Source organism: Macrotis lagotis, chromosome X, assembly GCF_037893015.1.
Source record: "Macrotis lagotis isolate mMagLag1 chromosome X, bilby.v1.9.chrom.fasta, whole genome shotgun sequence".
Classification (NCBI taxonomy): domain Eukaryota; kingdom Metazoa; phylum Chordata; class Mammalia; order Peramelemorphia; family Peramelidae; genus Macrotis; species Macrotis lagotis.
The window spans coordinates 187,379,049-187,406,200 of NC_133666.1; the positions used below are offsets into that span (position 1 = coordinate 187,379,049).

At 36.6% G+C, this 27,152-nt stretch overlaps 1 protein-coding gene across 3 annotated transcripts; it reads right to left on the reverse strand.

Annotated features, from left to right (window-relative positions):
* Positions 1-10,415: 10,415 nt before the first annotated feature.
* On the reverse strand, positions 10,416-26,852 carry SLC25A51 (solute carrier family 25 member 51). Of its 3 annotated transcripts, none has more exons than XM_074204317.1 (3): positions 26,688-26,852; positions 15,156-15,230; positions 10,416-13,530 (listed from the first exon to the last, which is right to left on the reverse strand). In XM_074204317.1, exons 2-3 carry the CDS (start codon positions 15,175-15,177, stop codon positions 12,605-12,607), a joined length of 948 nt encoding a protein of 315 aa, XP_074060418.1. In that variant the 5' UTR covers positions 15,178-15,230; positions 26,688-26,852; the 3' UTR covers positions 10,416-12,604. The 3 variants fall into 3 exon arrangements, with proteins under 3 accessions (XP_074060418.1, XP_074060417.1, XP_074060419.1); XM_074204316.1 differs by having other exon boundaries at positions 15,156-15,233; XM_074204318.1 differs by lacking the exon at positions 15,156-15,230 and having other exon boundaries at positions 26,688-26,848.
* Between the last annotated feature and the right edge of the window lie 300 nt (positions 26,853-27,152).

Here is a 27,152-nt window from a genome sequence, read left to right on the forward strand (position 1 = left end):
CATAATACAAGTATTTAAAGCAAGCCACTTTTAACACCATTGTCTTTAAAAAAAAACACACACATGAGCTTAAATTCCCAACTCTGTTACTTTGTCACTCTTTGGTACTCAGTTTCCTCATCTATAAATGAGAAAAGGGGTCCTTTCCATGTCTAAATGTCTATGTATGATAGAGAAATCTAGTATGATAAACTGATTCTATAGTTGTATAGATGTATTTCATGATTTTTTTAAATATGGAAAAAAGTGCAGAAAATAATTAGGAATTAGATATATTGAATAATCTTGAAGACTTTCCAGATAAAATTTCATCCTTAAGACAAAACTTTAAACCATTACCTTAGGAACTGTTTGGAATCTGTTCAGCTCCAACAGGTAAATGTTTGTAGCATAAACTTAAACCACTGATCATTTATAGTCTTCACATTTATGTAATATTTGTGACTTCATGTAGCTTTCCTTAGATTTAAAAAAATGTAATGAACTCAAATGGCATTAAGCCCTAATGCGCCTTTAAATGAAAACAGGTGAAAAAAATCAGTTTCATTTATAGTTTGTATACAGCAGATATAAATATAAACTGAAAAGGAAATCTGAAAATTTCATCCAAGAATAAAATGCCACTAGAAAAGTTAAGCAGAAAAAAAATATTATTAATTCATTGTATGCATGTATAATTATTTAGCCACTTATTTATTTATTTGTTTAATTAGCTGTTTATTTATCCTCGACAGTTCAGTCCTCTAGGTAAACCCTGTGGCCCCCTCTCACTCCAAGGAGCCAGACTTAGTATGGATACCAGATAGCTTAGCCCAATACAATTTACTTATACAGATTATGCTTACCAGTAATTTTCTCATTTACTTTTTGAGTTCATACATAATAATTCCCAGTGCTTTAGGATTTTAAAAATCTCCAACAAAACCCTTATCAGGTATCAAGGCCTATAAACTAAGAAGATAAAGCATCACGGATTTTAATACATGAAAGTTCATGGAAATAAAAGCTAACCGACACTTGATTAAATTCTACCTCATAACATTATGTTCTACCTCATTCTTAATTGAAAGACTATTACTATGAAGCATGCACTTTTAGTTTAAATAATCCAGGCATACACTTGTAGCCCAGAAGAAACCAGTAAATAACAGAGGTAGTATCTGTGGTGTTTCTAGGAGATGTTGTATGATAAGATCACAGGTATGATTTTTCTGACTATTTGCTCTTGGATTGTGTGATCTGTTTGCTTTTTCTAATAATTAACATTTCCATAACACTTGAAAGTTTCAAAACATTTCTGACAATGCTGTGAGTTGGGTAATCCAAGTATAATTTCTACATTATGGAGAAAGAGATAGGCCCCAAAAGGATAAGGAACTCTGGCTCAGGTTCACACTAGGGTCACAAAGAGGTATAACTGTCTCTTTCAAAAAAGTTGTGGCTGAATTTGTTTATATTAATGGAAAATTTTCTATTTTAAGTTAGCATGATTAATTTGATTAGGGCTATATCACCATATTATAAAAAAAAGTTTATAACACCATTTTGTGAAATGCAGTTAAAGATAAAGCAAAGTTTTTTTTTTTAAAAGATCTAAGACCTCATTTTTCACCAGATTTTTTAGGAGAGATTCTGAGGATTAATGAAATGGCTAACTCATGACACTATTAAATTATTAGAATTCACAAGAGTCAGGTGTTCTGTGTATTTGTCTCCTTCCATATCGATGCCAAGAATAATTTGCCAGATCTCAACAGTAAAGGGAATAGAATACTAATTGGCTATAGAAGAACAGCCATAAAAATTAGGTGCACAAGGCTGAAAATGACAATCCTACAATTGATGTAAGAAGTTGATGCTGGTTTGGGCATATCTAACTCTTAATTCTCCTGTTGCTACTCTTGAGGCAAAGGATTAGGATGGCATTTTTGGTATTAACTTTAACATGAGTACCATTAAGCTTTTTCATAGTTAACCCAAGTTGTTATGGCCCTGTCTGAACAGAAAAAACTCCAGAAGGCTATCACTTAAAATCCTAAAATACTATCACAAAAAATGAGTTTTTGAACCTAATGTTTGCATAAAATCTGAAAGTAGCTTTGAATCATATTAAGTTTATTTAAAGTTAAGATTATATCAGAGGGGCAGCTAGGTAGTACAGTGGATAGAGCACTGGCACTGGAGTCAGGAGGACCTGAGTTCAAATGTGACCTGATACTTCTCTACCTAGCTGTGCAACCTTGGGCAAGTCACTTAACCCCACTGCCTAGGAAAGACAAAAAATTTATATATAAAATTTATATCGGGGGCAGCTAGGTGGCTCAGTGGATAAAGCACCGGCCTTGGGAGTCAGGAGTACCTGAGTTCAAATCCCGCCTCAGACACTTAAAAATTACCTAGCTGTGTGGCCTTGGGCAAGCCACTTAACCCCATTTGCCTTGCAAAAAAAAAAAAGATTTATATCAGAGTATTGGAAAAAAAAGCATTAGTACTTTAAATTTTTTTATTTATTTAAGGCAATGGGGTGACTTGCCCAAGGTCATACAGCTAGGCAATTATTACTAAGTGTCTGAGGTCAAATTTGAACAGGGCCAGGTTCTATCCACTGTGCTACCTAGCTTCCCCAGAACTTTTATCATAAAATACAATTGTCAGAACTAAATTATTCTCTAACCAATTAGAGGTAGATATGTTTTAAAAAAAATCTAGGTTACACAGAATGCCAAAAAAAATCAGATTTGTTCCAAATACATGAACAAAGCAAAATGAATAAATGACTTCATTACGTTTTTAAAAGCTAAAAGTAATTTCTCTTAATAATCCAATTCAAATAATTAATAATCCACATAATCCAATCATTAGCACAACTTGTTTTAGGCATTATTAGTACAATAGGTTGAGTAGGTATCTTTTTTAGGTTTTTTTTTTGTAAGGCAAATGGGGTTAAGTGGCTTGCCTAAGGCCACACAGCTAGGTAATTATTAAGCGTCTGAGACCGGATTTGAACCCAGGTACCCCTGACTCCAGGGCTGGTGCAGGGCCGGTGCTTTATCCACTGTGCCACCTAGCTGCCCCCAAGTAGGTATCTTACCAGGTTGCTTGGAAGGCATAGATCACATTCAAAAACTTTTTGAACTAAGGGCAAAATGAGGCATACCTCTGTACCTTGTGATCTACTTGTGGCAATCTTATTTTTCTTAGGGTTGAGGGAGGTTATAACATGTCATTTTCAGTTTTGAAATGAACAGTATTGTTTTGCTGGATCTGTGAAATTAGTAAGAACTCATTAACCAGTATGCTACAGATACTAAATTTGAACCTCAGAACAACCTCCTTCCCTGAGGAACTTTATTTTTACAAAACTTACTAAAACATTCTCTGATGCCAATAGCTACTTACTATATATTTCAAGGACTCATTGTTATGTTACTACAATTTTTTTACTGTATTGTTTCCTGTTGCCTCAGAGCCTTATGTTTTCTTTGTGCTGACTTTAAAAACATAATCATTTCCATATTACTATGAAGCATGTGCCCATCAATAGAATATTAGTGAATTATTATTATTATTATTATTTTTAGTCTTTTTGCAAGGCAAATGGGGTTAAGTGGGTTGACCAAGGCCACTCAGCTGGGTAATTATTAAGTGTCTGAGACTGGATTTGAACCCAGGTACTCCTGACTCCAGGGCCAGTGCTTTATCCACTGTGCCACCTAGCCACCCCTGAATTATTTACTTTAATCTTTTTTCTTTTGCTGCAGACCTGTGCCCTCTATTATAGTTATCTTAACATGTTAAGTCAGGTAGGTAGGAAAGTATATAGATAATTAAAACGTTAATGCACAAGCTTTCAGTTCTCAAAAATGTGTCCCTCAATATATGTCATCTTATCAGAGTACATTTCCTTTTATGTTTGCTCTGTATTATTAATATCAGCTGTATAGTTTAAATCAAATTCCTATTTACTATATCAGCATAACCAAATGATTAATGCAGTCTTTTTGTTCATACTTTTAATTATTTTTCTCTAGGGACCAGAGTGTTCTGTAGGCACTTAAACCTTTTAAGCCCTGCTCTACAAAATCAAGCATTTAAGTAGTATATTTTTTTTGGGGGGGGGGGTTGAAAGGCAATGGGGTTAAGTGACTTGCCCAAGGTCAAACAACTAGGTAATTATTGTCTGAGGCTGGATTTGGACTCAGGTACTCCTGATTCCAGGGCCAGTGCTCTATCCATTGTACCACCTAGCTGCCCCTTAAGTAGTATATTTGATAGTACACTGTCAAAAAATGCAAGAGCAAATGACTTGTTTTTATCTGTTCAATTGGCACTCTCTTCCATTCTGGTTAGAGCTAAAAGTTAAAAACCAACAGCCAGAGTCACTGACCTTACATATGGACCAAATTAGTGTACAGACTATTTTTCTTAAGGATGTAAAAGAATGCAGGTTTCTAGATTTTTCTATAACATTAAAAATTTCATCTGCAGCAAAGAGTAATCTAAATTTCAATTAAGTGTCCATATCGAGTTCAAATTATTATTCAATGGCAGTATTTCCATATTTAGAACTGTCTTTCCCCATTCTGCTTTTTTAGGTACTACCTAAGGACCCTTTTAAAGTGACTTCACTATATGTAGCATCCTTCACAGTACAATTCCACTAGCATGTATACTTTCCTACCATTCAAACTGCTTTAACCTTCTTTTCAGGCAGAAATAGAGAATCAGCTGTAAATGAAACTTGAAAATGTAAGCATCATTTCACTGGTTCTTATTTTGTCTAAAAAAAAGGGTTACTAATTCTCAATAAAACTAATTGTAACAAATCAGTTCATCAATTTATATGTCCTTAACCAGTTTATTAATTTACTTAATGAATTACTATATTTTCCAAATTCTATAACAGGCATAAGCAGAGAGGATACAGGATCATCTAATTCACAATGTCAAGTAGTGACACAGAACTCTGAATGGTAACCATTTGCCTTTCATCACAGGAAATAAGAATCTAGGGAGATGCTTTGCCTCAAACTAAGATTTAAAAATGAGTAACCTTCAGAACAATGCTTATGGACAATTTAAAGAATGTTCTATAATTACTTTGTTTTGTGACCTTGAGCAAGTCACTTAACCTCACTGCTTTAAATAAATAAAACATTCTCTCCCCTCACTTGAATTGGAAGACATGGTAACTTAAGAAGGAATCTCCTTTTAAAACATGGCAGCTAAGTAGATATTGACCTTCAGTGATAGAGAATGTATTTCCTTTATGACTTAGATTTGCCTTGAATTCTTTTTTCAAACTCTTACTGGTTGCTCCTTGACATAGTATTACCTTCTGACACCAAACAAAAACACATCCATTTCCTTTTCTACATGACAGTCCTTTAATATATTTTAAATTATCAGCTCTGACCCTTGCTCCCCCGCCCCAGTCTTTTCTTTACCATACTAATAAAAATTTCCAGTAACACTCTTCTATGGATTAATTAGTTCTCTCCATTAGATACCCTAGATTGTTAGACTCCCTCTCAAATTCAGTGTCTAAGCCCAAATACTAAAGGTATAGACTTACTTGCCAAAGCATTATGGTTTTGTTTAGGCTTCCACATCATACTGCTTATTCAAATTGGGTTTGCAGGCATTAAAATTTCCAAGTACTTTTTTCACATGAACTGGTGTCTTAGACTAACATTCCCCAATTGTGCAAATGAAAAAAATTCACTGTAGCCCTTTTACATTTCCTTAGATGGATTTATATATTCATCTATGTATCCATCTGTGTATTCCCTTACAATGCAAATCCCAACTTACTGGTGCCTAAATATTACATGTGACTGGCCAATCTTTTCCCATTGTCCTTCAACTTGACAATATCATATTATCTTTTTTCTTACTACATGACAGGCCTTTTTTTCCTGCTCATGTATTTGTCCCATGACTATCTCCCTGTACAATTTGTTGCTTGCTTATGCTCACTGTGTCCCTCTATCATTTCAGTAATCCTCAATTTCTAATTCTTCAGAAACTGGTCATACAGTTATCACCAGGGGAATACTGTTTTTCAGTGAGAAGCCCAGAGTCACTGAAAAAAGCATCTTGCATTTTTCAAATACAATCTAAACTGCTTTGCTCTTGTTAACTACCCAATCAGGCTCAAGATCCATTTGAAGTGTCTAAGATAAATGGACCAGTTCTATGTCCTAGCCATCCATCTGTACAATTATTCTTGATCTAGTTGGTTTTTTCTTGCCTTTAAAAAAGTGGCTTTTTCCTGTATCAAATGCTTTTTATAATCAATAAAAAGTAAGCATAATGGGCTCATTGTATTGTTTACACCTTTGAATCTTGTGCCTATAAAGAAGTGGTCATTCTCCTACATAAGTATTTCTGTTCCTTTCTCAAAACTTAAGAATTTTCTTGTATGCAGATTATCCTCATAAAACTTTTGTAGAGATGGGATAGTAAACGTAATTACTGACTTACTGACTTTTTTTGTTAAAATTCTAGCCTTTATAGTTTAAACTTTAAGGTCTGCAAAATACTTTAGAAATGTCAATTGACTTCCAACAAGCTTGAGGGGTAGGTTCTATTATGATTCACATTTTATACATGAGGAAACTGAGACAGGCAGAGCTTGCCTGAAGTCTTAACGGCTTTGTGTCTAAGGCTAAATTTGAACTGTGGTCTCAATTTCAGACCCAAACTATTGCATCATCTAGATGCCTCTAGGCAGGACAATTTTATGAATCTTGAGAGGACAGCACCTGTGAATCTACCTTAAGCATAGATACTATTGTAAATTTAGTCTAACTGATCATCATCCTTGTCTTCAGTGTCATTTCCAGTTTGTTTATCCCTATTAAGCTTCCCATTACTTTCAGCCCACTTTCCAACATGGTCACCTTTTTAGCTTCTTTGAATATCTGAGAATTCCTCCCAATTTTTATCATCTGCATGTTTGATAAAAGAGTTTTCAAGTCACTGGATGGTGCAGTCCTCTCCATCTTGTCCACACTTTTCGTCAGAGGAGTCTGAGGGATTGGCATAGTCTATAAGTAACCTAAGAAATATAAAATGTCTGAGAATTATTCTTCTGGCTTTGGGACACTTCTAAAATTAAATATCTCAAGTCAATAGGCATCTTAAAGCATAAAAGGTCAGTTTATTCTTTTAAAGAGATGGGAGAAATAACCCAGGATAAGCTAAACTAAGTTAATTAAGATTTCCTAAGGAGGGGCAGCTAGGTGGCATAGTGCATAAAGCACTGGCCCTGGAGTCAGGAGTACCTGGGTTCAAATCCGGTCTCGGACACTTAATAATTACCTAGCTGTGTGGCCTTGGGTAAGCCACTTAACCCCATTTGCCTTGCAAAAACCTAAAAAAAAAATTCCTAAGGAACTTAGGAATCTGCCAATAAGAGTCAAATAAAAAATTGATATAGTTTTCTAATATATGGGTATCTAACTTTGTAGAGGACTGTTTAGTAATCAGATTGATTAAATTCTTTAATACTGACTTCCACTGCTAAATTGGATATTTACGTGAAAATTTTTTTATGCTTTTATGATATCCTTCCACCTCTACTATAAACGTCAAATGTAAAGTTTTATATTCCATAAAATAATTTACTATGTTGTTAATTCTCTAAGTTTTAAGTTTGGTTACAAGGAGCTCTTAAAATAAGGTAGAATTCATTTTTGTGGCAATTTCAAATGTTAGAATTTAAATCCAAAGGATACTTGTAATAGATTGTCCTAGTTTATGAAATCTCATTTCAAATATGACAAGATTGTACTGCATTAATGATATTAATATTATAAAACAGTTTTTAAAAAGTGCTAGATTTTCATCCTTTATGCAAGGCTATCATATTCTCTGGTTCAACTAGTTAGTACATTTAGAAAGATATATCCATTCCAGACTTGGTGCAGTTGTTAATCCCATGCAGCAGTTAAACTACCATTTTTGAGGCCTTGATTTTATTCTAGATTCACACATAGTATTAAAACATTCAAATGACAAGGACAGGAAATCTGGCAGCTCTATATCCATTTCATTATTCCTATGAAGAAAGAACCAGCAGTCTTTTCAGAACACAACAAAATAAAACTCAGTTAACGTGGCTGATCTGACAATATATTAAAGTTTTTGAATTTTACTCATTCCTCAGGTATTTGCTTAGAGCTGACTTCTAAGAATTATAATAAACCTGGTTATATGGCTCCCCAGATGCCTAAATTGTAGAATGCTCAAGTAATATTGAAAACATCAGAACAGTTAAAAATTATCAAAAAGTAGAAACAGAAGAACTCAAAAAGTGTACCAGCTGAGGGCTATATTGCAGGACTGAATAACAGTATACACCTAAATAAGACAAAAAGATCTATGTAACACCATGGACTACAATAATAATGACTCAGCCCTCAAAAACAAGGTTAATTCCATTCAATCTGTTTAAGAAAATGGTTAACAGTGAAATACATTCCAATCATTTAGCAAATTTTAAAGTTTAGAGCAGTAAGCTTCAGGTATATGGAAATCATCTTGAGCTATTCTCTTTAGCCAGTTAAAGAAATTATTACTAAAAGGTTTTCCAAGTAAAAATTTGGCATAGTATACAAAAAAAATTATTATGGATGAAGCAAATTGACCAGTTAACACGAGCAGAAAGTTCTAGAACTAAGAAATAGAAAAGTAATACAGCTAAGGCACAATGAATATGTGGATGATAAAGGTTGATTTTGGCTGAGACACAATGATATTTTGCTCTGGATTTGAGTGAGTGCTTTCTCTAGAGCCATCTGGGTCATGGTCAGGTGTGAATCAGAAAGACTGGAAATGGTTAGGCAATCAGACTTGCCCAAAGTCACACAGCTTGTAAGTGTCCAGTGTCTGAGGGCCAGATTCCAATTCCCATCCTCTTGACTCCAAGGTCAATGCACTATCAACTGGGCTCCCTAGCTGCCCCAGGTTAAGAGACTCAAATGAAATGGTAAATGATCTGCAGCCTCATGTGGCATATATAATTCTGTCAGTTGACTCAGAAAAAAAAATGGGTCAAAGAAAATTGCACTGGGGTAGCTGGATGGTGCAGTGATGGAGCACCAGAGTTCAAATGTGGCCTCAGACATTTAATGACTAGCTGTGTGACCTTGGACAAGTCACTTAACCCTACTGCCTTGCAAAAAAAATGCACTAAACTACACAAGACCAAAGTAGGGAAGACTGAGAAATACATTACACCAAATATCCAAAGAAAAATCAGACATTTTAGTAGGCTTCATTTATAAATTCATAAAATCACTAAATTCTATATATCAAATGAAAATAGTTTTAATGCAATGCATATGGTATGCTATTTGCTAATTATTCAATTTAGAGTAATCTAAATAATCCAAGGACAGAATTTTTAAAAAACAAGATAAATTTTAAAGATTAAAGAAAACTTTAAAGTTTCTGAAATATACATAACACCTTTTTATGAGAAAACAGATGGAGAATCCTTTTATTATAGTTAAAAAAAACAAAGTTAGATCCCAGTGCTTTTCCCCATTTCCCTTTACTGCAAATTTTACTTCATGACTGAATATCACACAGTACATATGTGTACATTCACTTATACTGAATCTACTTTTTAAACATGATTGGCTTACAATGAAGCCCAGTTTCGTTACTATGCCCTTACTCTTTCTTACAATTATCTTTCTACTACGTTGCATCAAACTATAAATATTACTAAGTATTTTAAACTTATGAATTTCAGTTCTCCATCCACACAATCCCATTTTACAGCACTGTTAACAACATATATTACATGGTTTGTACAATCTTAGTTAAGATAAATGCTGACACTATAACAAAAACAATTTTTTTCTTGCCACCCGTAATTAAGTAGACGTAACAATAGAAGCTGTTAACATACAAAAGCTATGTTTTACTACATTGAGGCCACATAGAAACTCTTAGGCTCTGTTCACAAAACCATAACTTCCATCATGGAAGCATTAGAAATTAGCACAAAAAGGCAAAAGGACTTCCCACATTCACATGTAGACAATGGACTGACACAAAGACCACTTTTTCCAGATAGTTATTCCATCAATATTTACCTTTTCAAAAGTCTGACAGCCAGTCAGTTATACTGAAGTTAAAATTTCAGTGATTAATCCTTTTTGCCTAGCCCACTATTACTTTTAAAGTCCAGAATAAAGCCAATGGTGAAATGATCCACATAAGTATCATTCAATCTTTTTTGTTGAATTTAGGCTGTCTAATGTGAAGCAAAATAATTTTCTTTTATACATATGCAATCTGGGTTTCACATGCTGTAGAAAAGTGACAAAGAAATTCAAAATAACATCAGAGTTAGGAGCATTAAAAATATTATTTTATGAGCCAACCTGTTTATTTAAAAAAAAAAGAAAACAAAACTAAACACATTTTTAGAGAGAGAAAACTAAGGCATTCTCCCTGACTTCTAATTTCATTTGAAGTCAGTCTACAAAAGTGCCTAAGAATACAACTTCTACCAAATGGAGTGTAAACACAGGACTAGACCAAGATGGAATAAAGATAATACAGTCAATTCAGTAGACCAATGTACAATGGAGGGGGAAATAATTTACAATGCATGCATGCATAAGTGCTAGTATCTGGAAATATTTCCAAAGATGTTGAAAGAAAACATGACCAAAGTCAAAGCCTACCTCATACATTTTTTAAAAATTCAAACTCTGAAAGGTTCCAATCCATTTGATCAAATCATCTTCCATTTATTAACATTTAGGTTGCCATACACATATATTTGGCGATTTAAAAAGGTAACATTTAACCCTGAACAGTGTTAATATCTTTAATGCTACTTTATAAGCTACCTTTCCATTTCCAGCAGAACAAAATAGGACTTTTAAAGCTGTTAATACTATTCTATTAATTTTTTAAAATGGTGTTTGCTGAATTTCTCATCTTATATAGTTGGAGCCAGTCTCATACTGTATTTAGAAGTATGAATCCTTTCTGGATTTTTCACTAACTTATCTCATGTAACACTTAATAAACTGCCACTTGTCAAAGTTTTGATTTTAAGCATAGATGCTCATTTGAATGGCAAGGTCAGGCCATTAAGTTGTTTTGTAACTCCATTTACCATTCCTATAAAAAAAGGATGCAGCAGATCTCTCTAATTTGAAGTCACTGATCTAAGATATTTAAAACCAACTTATTTTAATGGGTAAAATAATTTTCCTAGGATGTTTCTGTTCATAACATTCTGAATGTTGTTTCATTTCTATCATGCTGGAAAAATATTTAAATCCCATTTCTTTAGTAAGTGTTATTTCCAACCTGTTTAGCTACTAACTTTCAATTATATCAACTGCTAAAATTTCAAGGAGCTTGAGACTTGGCTGAGTTTTACTAGTTATGATTTATGAAGATGATCTAAAATTAGGGTCCCAAGAAATTTATAGGTGAATGCAAAAAATTAGCTAGTATTACAGAAAGCAAGAGTTCATTTTTTCTTTATATTCAGAAATCAGAAAAAAGTATAGCCTACAAAATAATGAACTTTTGCAAGCCAGTACTCACAGCAGAGATGGAAATGAAGTAGCAACTAAATAAAGCTGCTTCTTTTTAAAGGGGGGGGGGGGAAGAGGTATGGAGAAAGAGAGTGGAATTTCAAGTTACCCAACTATTACTATGCAAGGAAACAAAATATCTTTGCTGATGACGTACTAACTCAAAAAAACAGTTCTATGCCACATGAAAATGTAATGAAAATTTTTGTTTCAAAGAACAAACTAACAGATTCAAGTTCCCTCATTTTTGTAATTAAATTTAACTTTAAACCTGGATAAATCAACATCTAAAGTCATTCAAGAATGGCTCAACATAAATCTTGGATCAATTAAGAGAATTGCATCTAAGAAGGAAAAGTGGAGGTTGTAATTGTTTAGATTTGAGTTTTTCAGAACAAAAAATAATTCTGTGACTAAAGGTTGCACTCAGTACCATCACATGACTTAAGAGCAACACAATTTTGGTAAATATGCACATTTGGCTTTATGATGAAGGTAGGCAGTTTTCATGAAAAGCCCATACCTTACAGATAGGTTTTCTCTACTCTATTTTGCTTTCCTCTCGGTCCCTCTAAATTTTAAACCTCACAAAAACTAGAGAAAAATTTTTCTCTAGAGAGTAAACAAGGAAGTGAGGCATAAGAAGTCTGAGAAATCTCAGGACACTATTACTCTTTTCTCCAGCTGTTCATGGCAGCTCAAGTTTTAATATAGTGGTTCAAAGAATTTACACTTTTTTCTTTAAAAAAAAAATCACTCTTAACAACCTTTGAACCTTTCCATCAATACTGATGGTGATTGACAACAAAAGTCTAAACCTAGCAAGTATCAATAAAAATAATTTAACTTTCCGGTCCATAAACCTTTATTCTCATTTTTTTTATCCCCAAGAAAAATTATTTTGCTCATATTTCATCTTGCTCAGTTTGACTTAGGACACTGTTTAGCATTCAGCCTGTTAATAACCAGGGCATAACTGAAAGTCTTCTCAGAAGCTCTATTGAGCTTTTTATTGATGACATCTTTCATAAAAGCTTTATCAAGAACTCATAAGTTGCATTGATTATACCCCAGGATATGAGGGACCGGTGGTAATTCAGATGGGCACCTCTGAAAAGATGTGTCAATTTCCCATTACGCTCTAGCCATATTTTTTCAAAAACTTTGGGAAAAGACTGAAATTCCCCACCAATCTGAGACTGCATTCGAGTTTTGACAACATTCACTGGGAAAAACAAAAATCCCAACATGGCTCCCAATAGACCTCCACTGATAAAATCATCAATCAAATGAGCGGTACAAGATTTTGCTTCAGGCAATTGTTCTTTGATGGGTCCTCGAAGGCCAAAAAAGAGTACATTGCTGATTCCATTACGGAAAAGAATGGGTATCAAACCTCGATAATATTCTCCAATTCCATAGGACTTCAAAACCTTGAAAGCATGGTAAGTGTTTGTAAATTTATCGTGATGCTTGTGGTCTTGCAGCAACGTCTGCACACGTTCCAGTGGTGTAAGAAGGGCCTCAGTTGCTCCAGCCAGGACAGCGGCTGCACTTCGAGTCACAATTTCAGGAGAACTGATATGCTGATGGAGAATGTAAGAGAAATCTTCATAGAGACCAAACATAAGTGCTAATGTTGTGGTCTTCTGCATTAATGGAGGCAAAATTCCTCTGTACAAGTTTCGCAATCCCTCTTTCTGTAACTGAAGTAGTGCACCTCGGGTTTTGAGTCCATACAGTTGTTGACGAAAAAGGATCTTCTGAATGGGATATGTGATTGCAATGTTGTTAAAGGCTGCACAGCAGCCACAAAGGTAATGCTTAAACTCATTAACAGCATGATGAGATATATCTTGCTGGGAAGAAGTCAAGATTTTTCGCCTCTTCTCATGAGCTTCTGAATCCATCATATTGAAAAAAGTCTTCTTCATTTGGGAATTTTTTTTACCTACAAAAGGCATAGCATGTGAGTAAGTTATATGATTTGATCCACAAATCTTTTCCCCCAAATTCAAAATATTTGCTGAATTTTTGACAATTTGCTTTCCTTAGCCTAACACATATTCTAATTAAATTACAGTGAAAAACAGAATTCCTAGAACTAGAGTAAATCAGCCTATCTTGCCCCACATGGGATTTTAAAAATTTGGATTAAAACTTTCACAAGGTAACTCAATATAAATCACTACCTAAAAACACTAGAAATAATTTGGGGAACGAAATAAAATTCTTTAAATTTATTTTTTATTTCACAAATATCTCAGTAACATTTTAATAGCATTCAAGACAAAGGAAAATAGTTGTGGGGAGAGGGAAGTGGTGACTTTGTTAGCTGCTGTTTTTTTAAAAAGTATTCTTCAGGGGCGGCTAGGTGGTATAGTGGATAAAGCACCGGCCTTGGAGTCAGGAGTACCTGGGTTCAAATCCAGTCTCAGATAACTTGATAATTACCTAGCTGTGTGGCCTTGGGCAAGCCACTTAACCCCATTGCCTTGCAAAAAAAAAAAAGCAAAAACAAAAAAAAGTATTCTTCAAAAAATATATTTTCATTTCCAGATCCCACCCCAACATAACTCTTCTTTATGATTTTTTTTCTTTCAAATTTCTCTTGAAGGATGATAAAACAGTCTGATCTTGTTACCTCTGAGAATTCTCTTTAAGGATATGCTTTCTCTCTCATCACACACAATTTGGATCAAGGTACAACATGGAAACAAAGTAAAGACTGACAGAGTGCTTTCTGTGGGGAGGAGGGGTGAGGGAAGCAAGACTGGGGGAAAAATGTAAAACTCAAATAATATCTTCAATAAAAATAAATTTTTAAAAAAGGATGATAAGATAGAATATAGGATATAGTGAGGTTTGTCCCATGATGAACTGGACAAATAAATAGCAACTAGTAAGGATGATTCTGTGAATGACTTTAATTTGGGGGCTTATAAACATTAAAGAACACTAAAAAACCTTAAAAAAAACCCATTCTTCTAATTGCAGAATTCTAAATTACATTCAAATGAGAGAAAACTCTTAGATGATTAAAATACTGGATCAAAATCTAAAAAAATACCTCAGAAAAACTGAACTAAGAAGTCATTGTCTAAAGAAATGAGAAATTTTTGGAACAAAATCAAGCATCAAAATTTTCTTTCAATTTCACATTCTAGTTACTTTAGTAAGCATTCAGGGCAAAGCAGTGACCAAAACATGCTAAAGAATAGTGGAAGAGCAATAGAATGTCCCCAATTCTGTGATCATAGACAATCAGATCAATCAAACATTTATTAATAATGTACTCTGAAGCAGGCAGTATGCTAAGTGCCAGGGATACAAAAAGAGACAACTTATAATTTAATAGGGAAGACCACATGAAAACATATATATATAAAGACAAACTATGTACAAGATAAATGGGTTGTCTTTCAATCATGTGCAACTCTTCATGACCCATTTGTTTGGTTTTCTTGGTAGAGATACTGAAGTATGCCATTTTCTTCTTCTTCAACTCATTTTTAGATGAGAAACTAAGGCAAAAAGGTAAAGTGACTTGCCCAGAATCACACAGCTAGTAAGTACCTGTAGTCAGATTTGAAGTCATGAAGATAAGGCTTCCTGAATTCCAGCTCTTGCTCTAGCTGCTGCATCACCTAGCTGCTACAAGAAAAATAGTAAATAATTAACAAGGAAGATTCATTAAGAAGGGTTGGAGAAGGCTTCTTCTAACAGATGGGATTCTAGCTGAATTTTAAGGAAGTAAGAGGGCTTGGTGGTCAGGAGGAGAGGAGAAAGATCATTCCAGGCTTATTCTGCTAAAATCTTCCCTTCCAAACTGAAAGAAAAGGTTCCACTATTGTTCTATTAGAAACCAGGAGGGATGAGAATTCAGGGAAGCCTGGAGGGATCTGCAGGAACTGATGCTGAGTGAGATGAGTAGAATCAGAAAAACATGGCACACCCTAACAACAGCAACATGGGGGCACGATGGACTCGCACATTCCATCAGTGCAACAATCAGGAACAATTTGGGGCTGTCTGCAATGGAGAATACCATCTGTATCCAGAGAAACAACTGTGGAGTTTGAACAAAGACCAAAGACTATTACCTTTAATTTAGAAAAAAAAAAACCTGATATCTTATTGCCCGATCTTGCTATCTCTTATACTTTATGCTTCTTAAGGATATGATTTCTCTCTCATCACATTTAATTTGGATCAATGTAAACCCTCGAAACAAAGTAAAGATTGACAAATTGCCTTCTGCAGGGGATGGGGGGAAGGAAGATTAGGGGGAAAATTGTAAAACTCAAAATAAAATCTTTAAAAAAAAAAAAAGAAAGAAAAGGTGCCTGTCCTCTAAGAAATTACAGTAGCTAGAACAATATCATATTCACACAAAACTCATTTGGAACATTTATAAAACATTGTGAAAATGTATACAGAAAAATAATATATCAAATATATAAGTAGAGAGAAGGTTCATAGGAAAAGTTCAGTCAAAAGTGTGTCAGAATAAAGGATATCTTTCTGGAAGTGAGAAAAAAGGGGACAGAAGAAATAACATTTTAGAGATGAATTATAAATATTAAGTATTAGTACTCAAGGTGAGATCTACAAGAAATGAATCACGTCCATGTTCTCGATATACCAGATATCAGGACGTAAGACTGGCTCACAGGTTCTCTTAAGAGAAAAAAAAAAATAGAAGAGTTACTTCCAAAAAGAAACAACAGTGAGGTAACTTGCATTACCTCACTGTGAATACTGCAAAAAAGACCACCATCAAGTTAACTATAGTTTACACTCTAGCATCTAATTCTACAGAATGAAGAGGCAGAAGAATCCTTTTAAGAACCTGATCCTTGTGGCAGCTAGGCAGCACAGTGGATAGAGCACCGGCCCTGAAGTCAGGAGGACCTGAGTTCAAATCCGAACTCAGACACTTAATTGCCTCACTGTGTGACCTTGGAAAAGTCACTTAACCCCATTGCCTTGCCCCCCCTAAAGTAACCTGATCCTCCAAAAATGGACATTCTAATATGAAGATGGGGAGAGGGAAGACTGAAGATTTATAGACAACTTAAGAGCTTCACTCCTGTATAACTTTTTTTTATTTTAGGCAATCAAGGTTAAGCTATTTGCCCAGGGTCACACAGCTACTCTCTGCTAACTTTTAGTATCTAATGTCATCATATATAAAATTGACTAGCTTTTTATTTTTTTAGATTTTTCAAGGCAATGGGGTTAAGTGCCTTGCCCAAGGCCACACAGCTAGGTAATTAACAAGTGTCTGAAGTTGGATTTGAACCCAGGTACTCCTAACTCCAGGGCCGGTGCTTTATCCACTGTGTCACCTAGCCACCCCTAAAATTGACTATTTTAATAGAAAGGAAATCAATCATTAACTTAGGAATTATTTCAGAATCATTTCTGTATAATTAAACCATGAACCAGTCAGAGCAAGTCAAAATCAACACAAAAAAGGTCAATGATTTTGAGTCACTTTGGATTTCCTCTCAGGTCCTAAAATTATGATGGGATTCAAAACCATCTGGAAAACCTATTTATAGGGAATCCCTTCAATTCTGACTTTACGTTGGACATTCTCAATAGCAAATAACTTTTGCAAATACAAGTTGTCTTATTTTATACCTGGCTTGATAATTAAAGCATAACTAAAGAAAACCATCTAAGTGGGTACACCTATTTAAGAATCTTGTATGACTTTAACATAGGAAGGGAAAGCATACTTATTTCCTCTAAAAAGTATTGTTTTTACTGAGTAATCATGAACAATAGTTCCCACTCTGTGGTAAGATGACTAATTTTTGTTAATATCTTCATTTCTCTGCTAGTTCTTGACTTAGGAAAAATGACTAAGATATCTGAACAGTTGACAGTCTTTCTGGATGGAAAATTACAAATTTTTAAAAAAATTTTTGTTTTTATATTGTAAAAATTTCTCCCAGTTATTATCCCTCCCTGCTTTCCCTCTTGAAGAGTCATCCCATATAACAATCTTTTTTTAAAAGAGACAAAAAAATCAGCAAAAGCCACCAATACAGCAAGAAAAAGTATTAAAAATAGTATTAAGTATTTTATTTTCAGTTTGCTCTTTTTATATTTTGTAATTTTTTCAATATTTAAATTTTTTCAATGGTTAAATATTTTTTTGCAGTGAAGCTAAGGTTCCTTTTTCATGGTCCCTAATCTTAGCAGTTTTCTAGGCTGCTACTTTAGCTTAGTGTACTTGCACTAACCTTACAATGGAAAGATTTGAGGTGACTCAAGAAGAAACTCAGAGTTCTCAGTTTCAAGCAATCTGCCAGGATTTTTCTATCCTAAATAGGGCATGGAATTCACTCAACAACTACTTCTGATCCTGAGGAGGGATGAATACCAACATGGAAACAGCTAAAGATTGCTGACCTTGCACATTAATAGCAAGCTACTACTTCATGGTAACTTGTAGTTGTGCACCGAGACGCTGTTAAGGATTGTGAATATCTGTGGAACTGTGCAGACAAAGGAATAGCTGCAACAGCAACAGACCCATCAACTGTGCATCTGATGTGCTCGCAACATTTTGTGGAGACCATAAAGTTGGTCTCTTGTACTGAATGGCAGCCTACGAACTGGATGACACTGGGCATGTTCTAGAATAGCATGAGCAGCAATCCAGTGAGAACTCGGTCTGAATTGAACAATATGGCTAGCGGATAGTATAGAGCATGTTTCTGAGTCTGAGGAAGACCTGCCATGAAGTAATATGAAAGAAGTTAATAGGATAGATTACAGGGTTGGGCACAGCTCACCATTTGCTCCTCTTTGCTTGGGCTAAAAGCTACCATACAATCAGTGGCTTGGGGATAATGATCATGTCATTTATTTTTGTGAATGCTTTGGTGGCTTCCTCTGGTCTTCAAAGTGAAACACCTAAACCCACCACCTTCCACCATCACCTTAACAAATGATGAGAAACTCATCAATACCATCAAGGCATTTGTTCTGAGTTCCACTTTTTCTGAGCTCAGCCAACATAAATTTCTTTTCCATTCATTTCTCTATAGCTTTTTTCTGCATCTTCATGTCTTCCAAAGCTCACTATCAAATGACCCACACCAATTCCAAACCTAGGACTGTATGCAGAAGAAATTGTAAAAAATGGGGAAAATCCTACATGTTCCAAAATATTCATAGCACCTCTTTTTGAAGTGGCAAAGAATTGGAAATTGAGGGAATGCCCATCAATTAGGGAATGGCTAAACAAGTTATGGCACATGAATACTATGTAATATCATTGTTCTATAAGAAAGCTTTGAAAGTGAGCTTTCTTTTTGAATTTTCCACTTTATTAGTCATTATTTTTACACTTAACATAGGTCCAAATTTGCCAAAGGGTTTTTAGTCTTTCACCATGCATGCATATTTTTGGCGTAAAAACTGGGGAACTCTTTTACTCTAGCTCCAATTTCTGCTACTCTGTCTTTACTGATTTAAACCAACTTACTAAGATCTTGCAATCATTTTCTAAATAGTCCTTTCAGCAGCTACAACTCCAAAGCCTTCTGACTCATTTTATACATATGACCTTACAAGATAGGATTGTTTTCAAAAAGCAGAAAATGTACGATATGATGATCCCTTATCATCAATGAAGTTTAAATTTTTGATGACAATAATGCCCACATATCTTTTACAAAGTAATATATCACACTGAGACTACATGATTAGCACTGCCCTTAATAACATCAAAATTCTTATCTAATGAGTATTCAGTGTGTCCATCAGCTGCTGAAAGTTGACACAGCTTAGGGAATGGTGAGTGATCTTGTCCTTGCAGATCCATGAAGAGGATAGGCCCAAGCTGGACTGAACTCCTTGTAGAGCATCACCTTGGTCTCCTTAGGGTGCAAGGCTATACTGGCACTACTGATCTAAGAGTTAAAATTCTTAAGATCATCATATTATTTTACCACCAGACATTTATTAAGTTGACTACACCAAGAAATGGTGATGTGGCAGAGTATAAAAACACTGGATTTTGGAGTCAAATGAAACTGAGTTTGAGTCTCAGCTCTGCTAATTAATAGTTGTTTAGGACAGCTAAGTGGTGTAGTGGACAATGTGTTGGACCTGGAGTCAGGAAGACTCATCTCATTGAGATCAAATCCGGCCTCAAGCATTTAGAAGCTGTGTAAAAAGGCATTTAACCCTGTTAGCTTCAGCTTCCTCATCTGTATGTAAAATAATTTGGAGAAGGAAATGGCAAACCACTCCAGTATCTTTGCCAAGAAAACTTTCATGAGATCATGAGGTCAAACACTGAAAACTAAACAGTGACTGATTTTTTTTTTAACTGTATAGCCCATATCCTAGAGTTGCAAAGTTCCACTCATCTAGATGTACTATAATATCCAAAAAGAGGGGCAGCTAGGTGGGGCAGTGAATAAAGTACTGGCCCTGGAATCAGGAGTACCTAGGTTCAAATCCGGTCTCAGACAATAATTACCTAGCTGTGTGGCCCTGAGCAAGTCACTTAACCCCATTTGCCTTGCAAAAACCTAAAAAAAAAATACCCAAAGATACCAAAACAGCTGTTTAAACTCATATACTGCTAAGCACACAGTGAACATATACTTTAGGAAGATGCACAAATTCTACTAAATCCCACCCAATGGTGTATTATTAATAACAATTTCCTTGAGTTACAGAGGATAGTTTTTACAATCACTAATAAAACCAACTTGCTCCAGTTTAACTTTTTAAGCCCATATCTCAGCACATATTGACAAAGCACACAGAAAAGGATCAGTTTTCTCTTGCTTTTCAGTTCAACCTATATATGTATATGACTTGCAAAATGTTAACAATCTTGACATCCTTCTTTGACCTTTCAAATGTGCGGTTGACCCATCTTCTTTTTGTTCTACTCTCTCTTTTAATGACTGAGTCATTGGCTTTGTCACCTCTGTGCAGATGATTCCTAACTCTCTGCAGTCTTGTAACATCTTTTCTGACCTCCAGTTGCACACCACCAACAGTTTCCTAGATATCACTTGAATTTTCACTGGTCCTGGAAACTCAACATACAAGAAATGCCCTCACCATCACCCAGAATGGGTCCTCATATAGTTTCACAATTTGGATCAATCTGACTCTTCACCCTTCCAACTGACTCAGTTTTGCTGCTTATTTTCTGTAAAACATCTCACATCCATTGGACAATCACCACATATGTGGTGCTAGGAATGCAAAGAAAAAAGTGAAATAAGGAGAGTGCCATCTGTATCCAGATAAGGAGATGTGGAGTTTGAACAAAGTACAAGGACTATTCCCTTTAATTCAGAAAAAACCAGATATCTTATTGTCTGATCTTGTTACCTCTGAGAATTCTCTTTAAGGATATGAGTTCTCTCTCATCACACCCAATTTGGATCAAAGTACAACATGGAAACAAAGTAAAGACTGACAGATTGCTTTCCATGGGGGGGAGGGAAGTAAGATGGGGGGAATTGTAAAACTCAAATAATATCTTTAATAAAAAATAAATTAAAAAAAGAAAAAAAGAAAATTAAAAAATTAAAAAAATAAATTTAAAAAAAGTGAAATAAATAGTCCCTAACTTTAAGGAGCTAACAGGAGACAACAGACTATACAAAATGAATATAAAATATTTTGAGGAATAGTATTAGCAATTAGGAGAGAATCAAGAAAAGCTGCATGTATGAGGTAGTCCTTAAAACTCAAATTTTCACAAGTCTAGGGATTCCAAAAAGTGAGAAGGAAAAGAATTCCATGCATGGAGGGCAGCCAATTGAAGGAGTTTTATGGGTGAGAACCAGAAGGTATGAAATAATGGGTAAGAGAAAGGGACCAGATTGTGAAAAGCTTTATAAACCAAAGGAATTTATATTTGACCCAAGGGCTAATAGGGAATCATGTGCTCTGGGTGGGAGGAATTCCATCTTGTCTTCTCTACTTAGTGGCTACCATCATAATTCAGACCCTCATTATTTCATGGCTAATGTTGCCCTCCAAAGGTTTCACCATTTTCACCATTCTTTCAAGGTTAAGTTTAATAATAATACCTCCTCCAAAGCCTACCCTCCTCTAATACAGATCCAATAGCACTGCTTGAAAAAACATTTATACAGATGAGTAGTTTTCATTTTCTGACAAAATTTATAATTGAGAAAAATCAAGTTTATAACATTTATTACCAGTATTCAGTCAGTTGTAGGGTGGGGTGGAGAATGCGACGGTTATCTCCTATGATTTCATAGATTTCGTAACTTAAGAATTAGACTCTATAACTAGTGGCACAGTGGAGAGTGTTGAATCCAGAATCATAAAAAGCTGAGTTCAAATACAGCATCAAACACTTTAGAGTATGACCCTGGGAAAGCCACTTAATTTCTGCTTGACTCAGTTTCCCCAAATGTAAAATGAGATAATAATAGCACCTAACCCACAGATTTGTAAAAATAAGTAGTTTAGCACAGTGTCTGGCAAAAATTAAGGTTAGACTTATAATGGGCTCTATATAAAGTTATTTTTTTCATCTATCTTCACTTCTAGTCTTAAAGGGCTGCTTAAAGATACTAAGTGGTTAAGTCAGACTAGCCAGGTCTAATGAGAGTAATGCAAATGGCATTAGTTTCAACCTATATCTTGTAAAACACAAAGATGACAAAAATTTGTTTTTGGAGGGTTGGGTAAAGATAGCTACACTAGTACATTGTTCATGAAGCTGTGAATTAGTACAAATATTTTGAAATTATGCAAGTACCTGCAAATATTTTTTATAAGGTTTTTTTGCAAGGCAAATGGGGTTAAGTGGCTTGCCCAAGGCCACACAGCTAGGTCATTATTAAGTGTCTGAGACCGAATTTGAACCCAGGTACTCCTGACTCCAAGGCTGGTGCTTTATCCATTATGCCACCTAGCTGCCCCCCCCAATATCTTTTGACCCAGAAATTTCATTGCTAGAAATATACCTTATATATACAACAAGATATAGATAGCAGCACTTTTTTGTGATAACAGAAAACTGAAACAAAGTACATTAGATGCACATCAACTGGAGAATGACTAAAACTGTAGTATAGCAAAGTAACGGAATACTACTGTAGTGTAAAAAATAACAATCATATGATTAAAAGAGAAGCATGGAAATACTTACGTAAATTTTATGTAAGGTGAAGTAAACAGGAAACAATATGCATAATGACTATAATAGAATGTAAATTGAAATAACAGCAACTATAAAACAATCTAAGATGAATGTGGCAAAATTACAAAGAACAAACTAGGTCTCAAAAGAAATGTGAAAAGACACTTCTCCCCACTATTTTCCAGAGGTGGAGAGACTGCAGGAGTAGAAAATTACATATACTGACAGATTTTTTTTCACTAGATTTGACTTTTTTTCTCTCATTATTACTGTTCTTTTAAAAAATGTCTTTGTTATATGACATGGCTCCCTGAGGAGGTTTAAAGAGGAAAGAAGTGATAGTGATGGTGGTGGTGCAGGATCAGCAACAGGGATACAGGAAGAAATCTAGGTTATATGAAAACAAAAAGACATTAACAGTATTTTTTCCAGAGAAAACTTGTCCACAGTTGCATACATACTACATTAACTTTAACCCAATACATCAAGAAAGTAGGTACTGTACTTTACTCCATTCCATTCTGCTTTTCCCCAGATGTGAAAAATATTTTTTTAAAAAATCTAAAACCTGAGGGAAAGGGTTCTGGGAAGAAGGTGGAGTAGAACAGAAAATTCCAAGCTCTCCAGATTTCATTCATGAATAAGTCAAAATAAATCATCTCAGGATGAATATAGAGTAGTGGGAAGGAAAAAAAAAAGACTTGGGGCAGAATAGTGTTCCTCCTGGGACAACTGGAGAAGATCAGAAGACCCAGGTTCAGCCTAGTGAAATGTAAACACCTCCAGGTTAGCTCCCTGAAACAGCAAGAAGCCAGCCCTCAGAGCAGTCACGGTGCTCACCTCAGCCACAGGACTCTTTACTTCCAGGACAGTTTAAGAGTGGGATGTCTGAGCAGCTGAAGAAAATGGAACTGCTGCTGATAAGGGAGGTCAAGTTGGTCCTGGGCAAGAAGGAACCAGCAGACACCAGGTGAGTGTACAAGCTGTGGTGGGGAAATGTTACTGGCTGTGGACACTAGGCCAGAGAGGAAAACAGAAAGCTATAGCCACTGGAAAGGTCCCAGAGAGTAAGAGCATTTCCAGCATAGTATACTATGGGGTTCCAGCTGTAACCTGGAAAGGGAAAGGAGTCCAGAAGTTGGGACTCAGGACAGAGCTGAGGCCAGAGGTACTATCCTCCGCACTCCAGGACTAGAGGTGAATATAACAATAAGCTAAAAAAATTTTTTTAATGAGCAGGCAAAGGAGAAAGAATCCAACCATAGACAATGACTATGGAAATAAAAAAGACAGGGATTCTTTTTCAGAGGAAGATTTTGAAGCAAAAAATAAAAAAAGAAAAGGCTCTCCTATCCCCACCCAAAGAGTAATATTAAATGGATTCCTGCTCAAAAAGAATTCATAGAATAACTCAAAAAAAGACTTTAAAGTCAAACAGGAGAGACTGAGGGAAAAACGAGAAGAAAATAAGAACAATCCAAGAAAAACAAGATTATGAAAAGTAAATAACCCAACTGGAAAAGGAAATCCAGAATCTTAAGGGTGAAAATGACTCTGAAAATTAGAATTGGGCAAGGGGAAACCAGTGAAGTTAGAAGAAAGAGACCAAGAAATAATAAAACCAAATATAATGAATGAAAAAAGTAGAAAAAAAATGTGAAACATCTCATAAGAAAAACAACCAATCTGGAGGACAGATCAAAAAGAGTAAACACAAGAATAATCTGACTTTACCTGAAAGCTATGATCAAAAAACAAAAAAGGAATCCTGTATCAATAATATAAGAAATAATGAAAGAAAGTTATAGTAAGGTGTTAGAGCAATATGGGAAAAGAGAAACAGAAAAATATTCACCAATCACCACCTGAAAAGGATTCTAGGATGAAAACTGACAGGAATAAATTCCAAAAACCCCAGGTTAAGAAAATATTCAGAGCAAAAAAAATTCAATTATGGCTGAACTGGAATTATACAAAATATAACTGGCTAATTGATAAAAGATTGCAGGTCTTGAAATGCTACAATTGAGGAGCAAAAGAACTGAGGTTTCTCTGGAAAATACCATACTCAGCAAAGTTAAGCATATAGGTTAAACATGTACAGTCATAAACATGCATTTTGAAGTTACTGTGATTTAACTTTCTCTTCCCACCAAAGATAATGCAGAAAAATTTCCTACACAGGTGGCTTCCTCCTATACAGTCACTGTCAAGGGGAGGGAGGCAGAAAATGTGGAACTCAAAATCTTACAAAAATGAATGTTGGGCAATCAGGGACAACTTTAGGGTATCTGCAATGGAGAATACCATCTGTATCTAAAGAAAAAATTGTAGAGTTTAAAACAAAGCCCAAAGACCTCTATTTTTTTAAAAAAGTTGTCTTATGTAATTTTGCTGTCTATGTTTTTTTTCCTTAAGAATATATTCTCTCTCAACACATTCAATTTTGATTAATATATAGCATGGAAACAATGTAAAGACTATCAGACTGCCTTCTGTGGGGGGTGGGGAGAAGGGAGAGAGATTAGGGAAAAACTTGCAAAATTAAAAAAAAATTTAACAAATGAACGTTGGGGGCAGCTAGGTGGCGCAGTGGATACAGCACCGGCTCTCAAGTCTGGAGGACCCGAGTTCGAACTTCAACTAGTACCTAAAAATTACCTAGCAGTGTGACCTTTGCAAGTCACTTACAAAAAGTTAAAAAAAATAAATGTTAACAACTATCTTTATGTGTAATTGGAAATTTTTTTTTAAATACAAGTTTAGTCCAAATGGGCACTCAGGAAAACAACTTGGACAAAAATTCAGTGCAGTGTACTATAGAAATAGCCAGCAGTTCTAATTTGCAGAAAAACTGAATTCAAATGCCTACTCCAGCCACTTAGTACTGTGATATTGGACAAATCATTTAATGTACAGACACCATTAAGAATCAGCTAGACTAGATGACCTCTAAGGTTCACCAAAAGGACATTTCTAGATATAAAATTTTTTTAAGTGAAGGAAATGATCCGTAAACTCTCTTTAAACTCAATTTATTATTCCTTTTGCTCAGCTCCCAACAAATATCTTACTCAGGTTAGGAGGATGGTAAAAGTTAAGGAGCGGGCTGCAAATTGGGAGAAAGTTAATTCCCAATGATACAAGATCCTTTTTTTTGGATACCAACAAAATTTGCTAAAAACTAATTTTTTTTTCTTTTAGCGTTAAGGCATTGGGATTTCACTGGTATAGGGGAAATATAGGATAATGTTTAAATATTATTTTTTAAAATGTAGGTACGCCCTACCACATTGGAGAGCAGTTTAGAGACTTGGACCCCACGAGTGGCTGCCCAGGGCCCCCGGGGTACGGGTCCTCAGCGCGGCAGCACGTGCCCAACACTGGGGACAACCGGGGTCCTGCTCCCCAAGGAACGCGTCCAGCACCCCGACACACACAGACAGACACACGCGCGCGCACACACACACACACACACACGCACACAGACACACGCGCGCGCACACACAAATACGCACACGGACACACGCGCGCACACACGCGCGCGCACGCGGACACACACACGGACACACACACAAACCACACACAGACACACGCACGCACGCAGCGCGTCGGCCCCGCGGAGGCGGCGGCGCCCTTGAGCCAGGCCCCGGGCTGGGGCCGCCAGGCGCGCCTCCGGGGCAGGAGGGCAGCGGGGGCACTGCGCGGGCCCCCGCCGCGCCCGGGCCCGCTCCCCTCCCCCCGCCCCGCGGGCCGCAGGTGGACAGCCGCCGCCCTCCGCGGGGCCCGGGCTCCGCCCTCCCGGCCCCGCCCGGCCGCCGAGCAGGGGGGGAGGGGGAGGCCAGGCCTGCCCCCGCGCCCTCCGGCCCGCCGCGCCGCAGGCGGGACACGCGGAAGGGCCCGGCTCTGCCCACTCCCCGGGTGCCGGGACTCACCGGACGGCCGGCCCCCATCGCAGCGGGCTTCGGGGCCCGGGCTCCCGCCCGCAGGACGGCTGACGGGCGAGCCGCCGCCGAGGGGAAGCCGCGGCGGGCGAGGCGGCGCGCAGGCGCAGAGCAGCCACGCAAGCCATCGAGCCTGCCGGCCTCGCCCTCCCCCCAACGGCGGTCATGTGACGCACGGAGCGCTCGCCGGCTTCCGGCCCCGGCTTGGCGGAAGTCACGTGGCGCGAGGTGCCGCCCCGTCCTCCTCCGCTTCCTTCGCGCTCTCCTCGTGGCTGGACCCTCGCCGGCCCGGAGCCTTGCCCTCGCCCTCCCCGCTTGTCCCTCCCTCCCCCGCCGCGGGCCTCGCAGGGACGGCAGAAGCTTTGACCGGGTCTTGCTCGGGTGAAAATTAAATTAGCACCTGCGCTTGCTATGCCTTCTGGGAACTCCCTCAGTATGCAAATCTAGGGGGGGGGG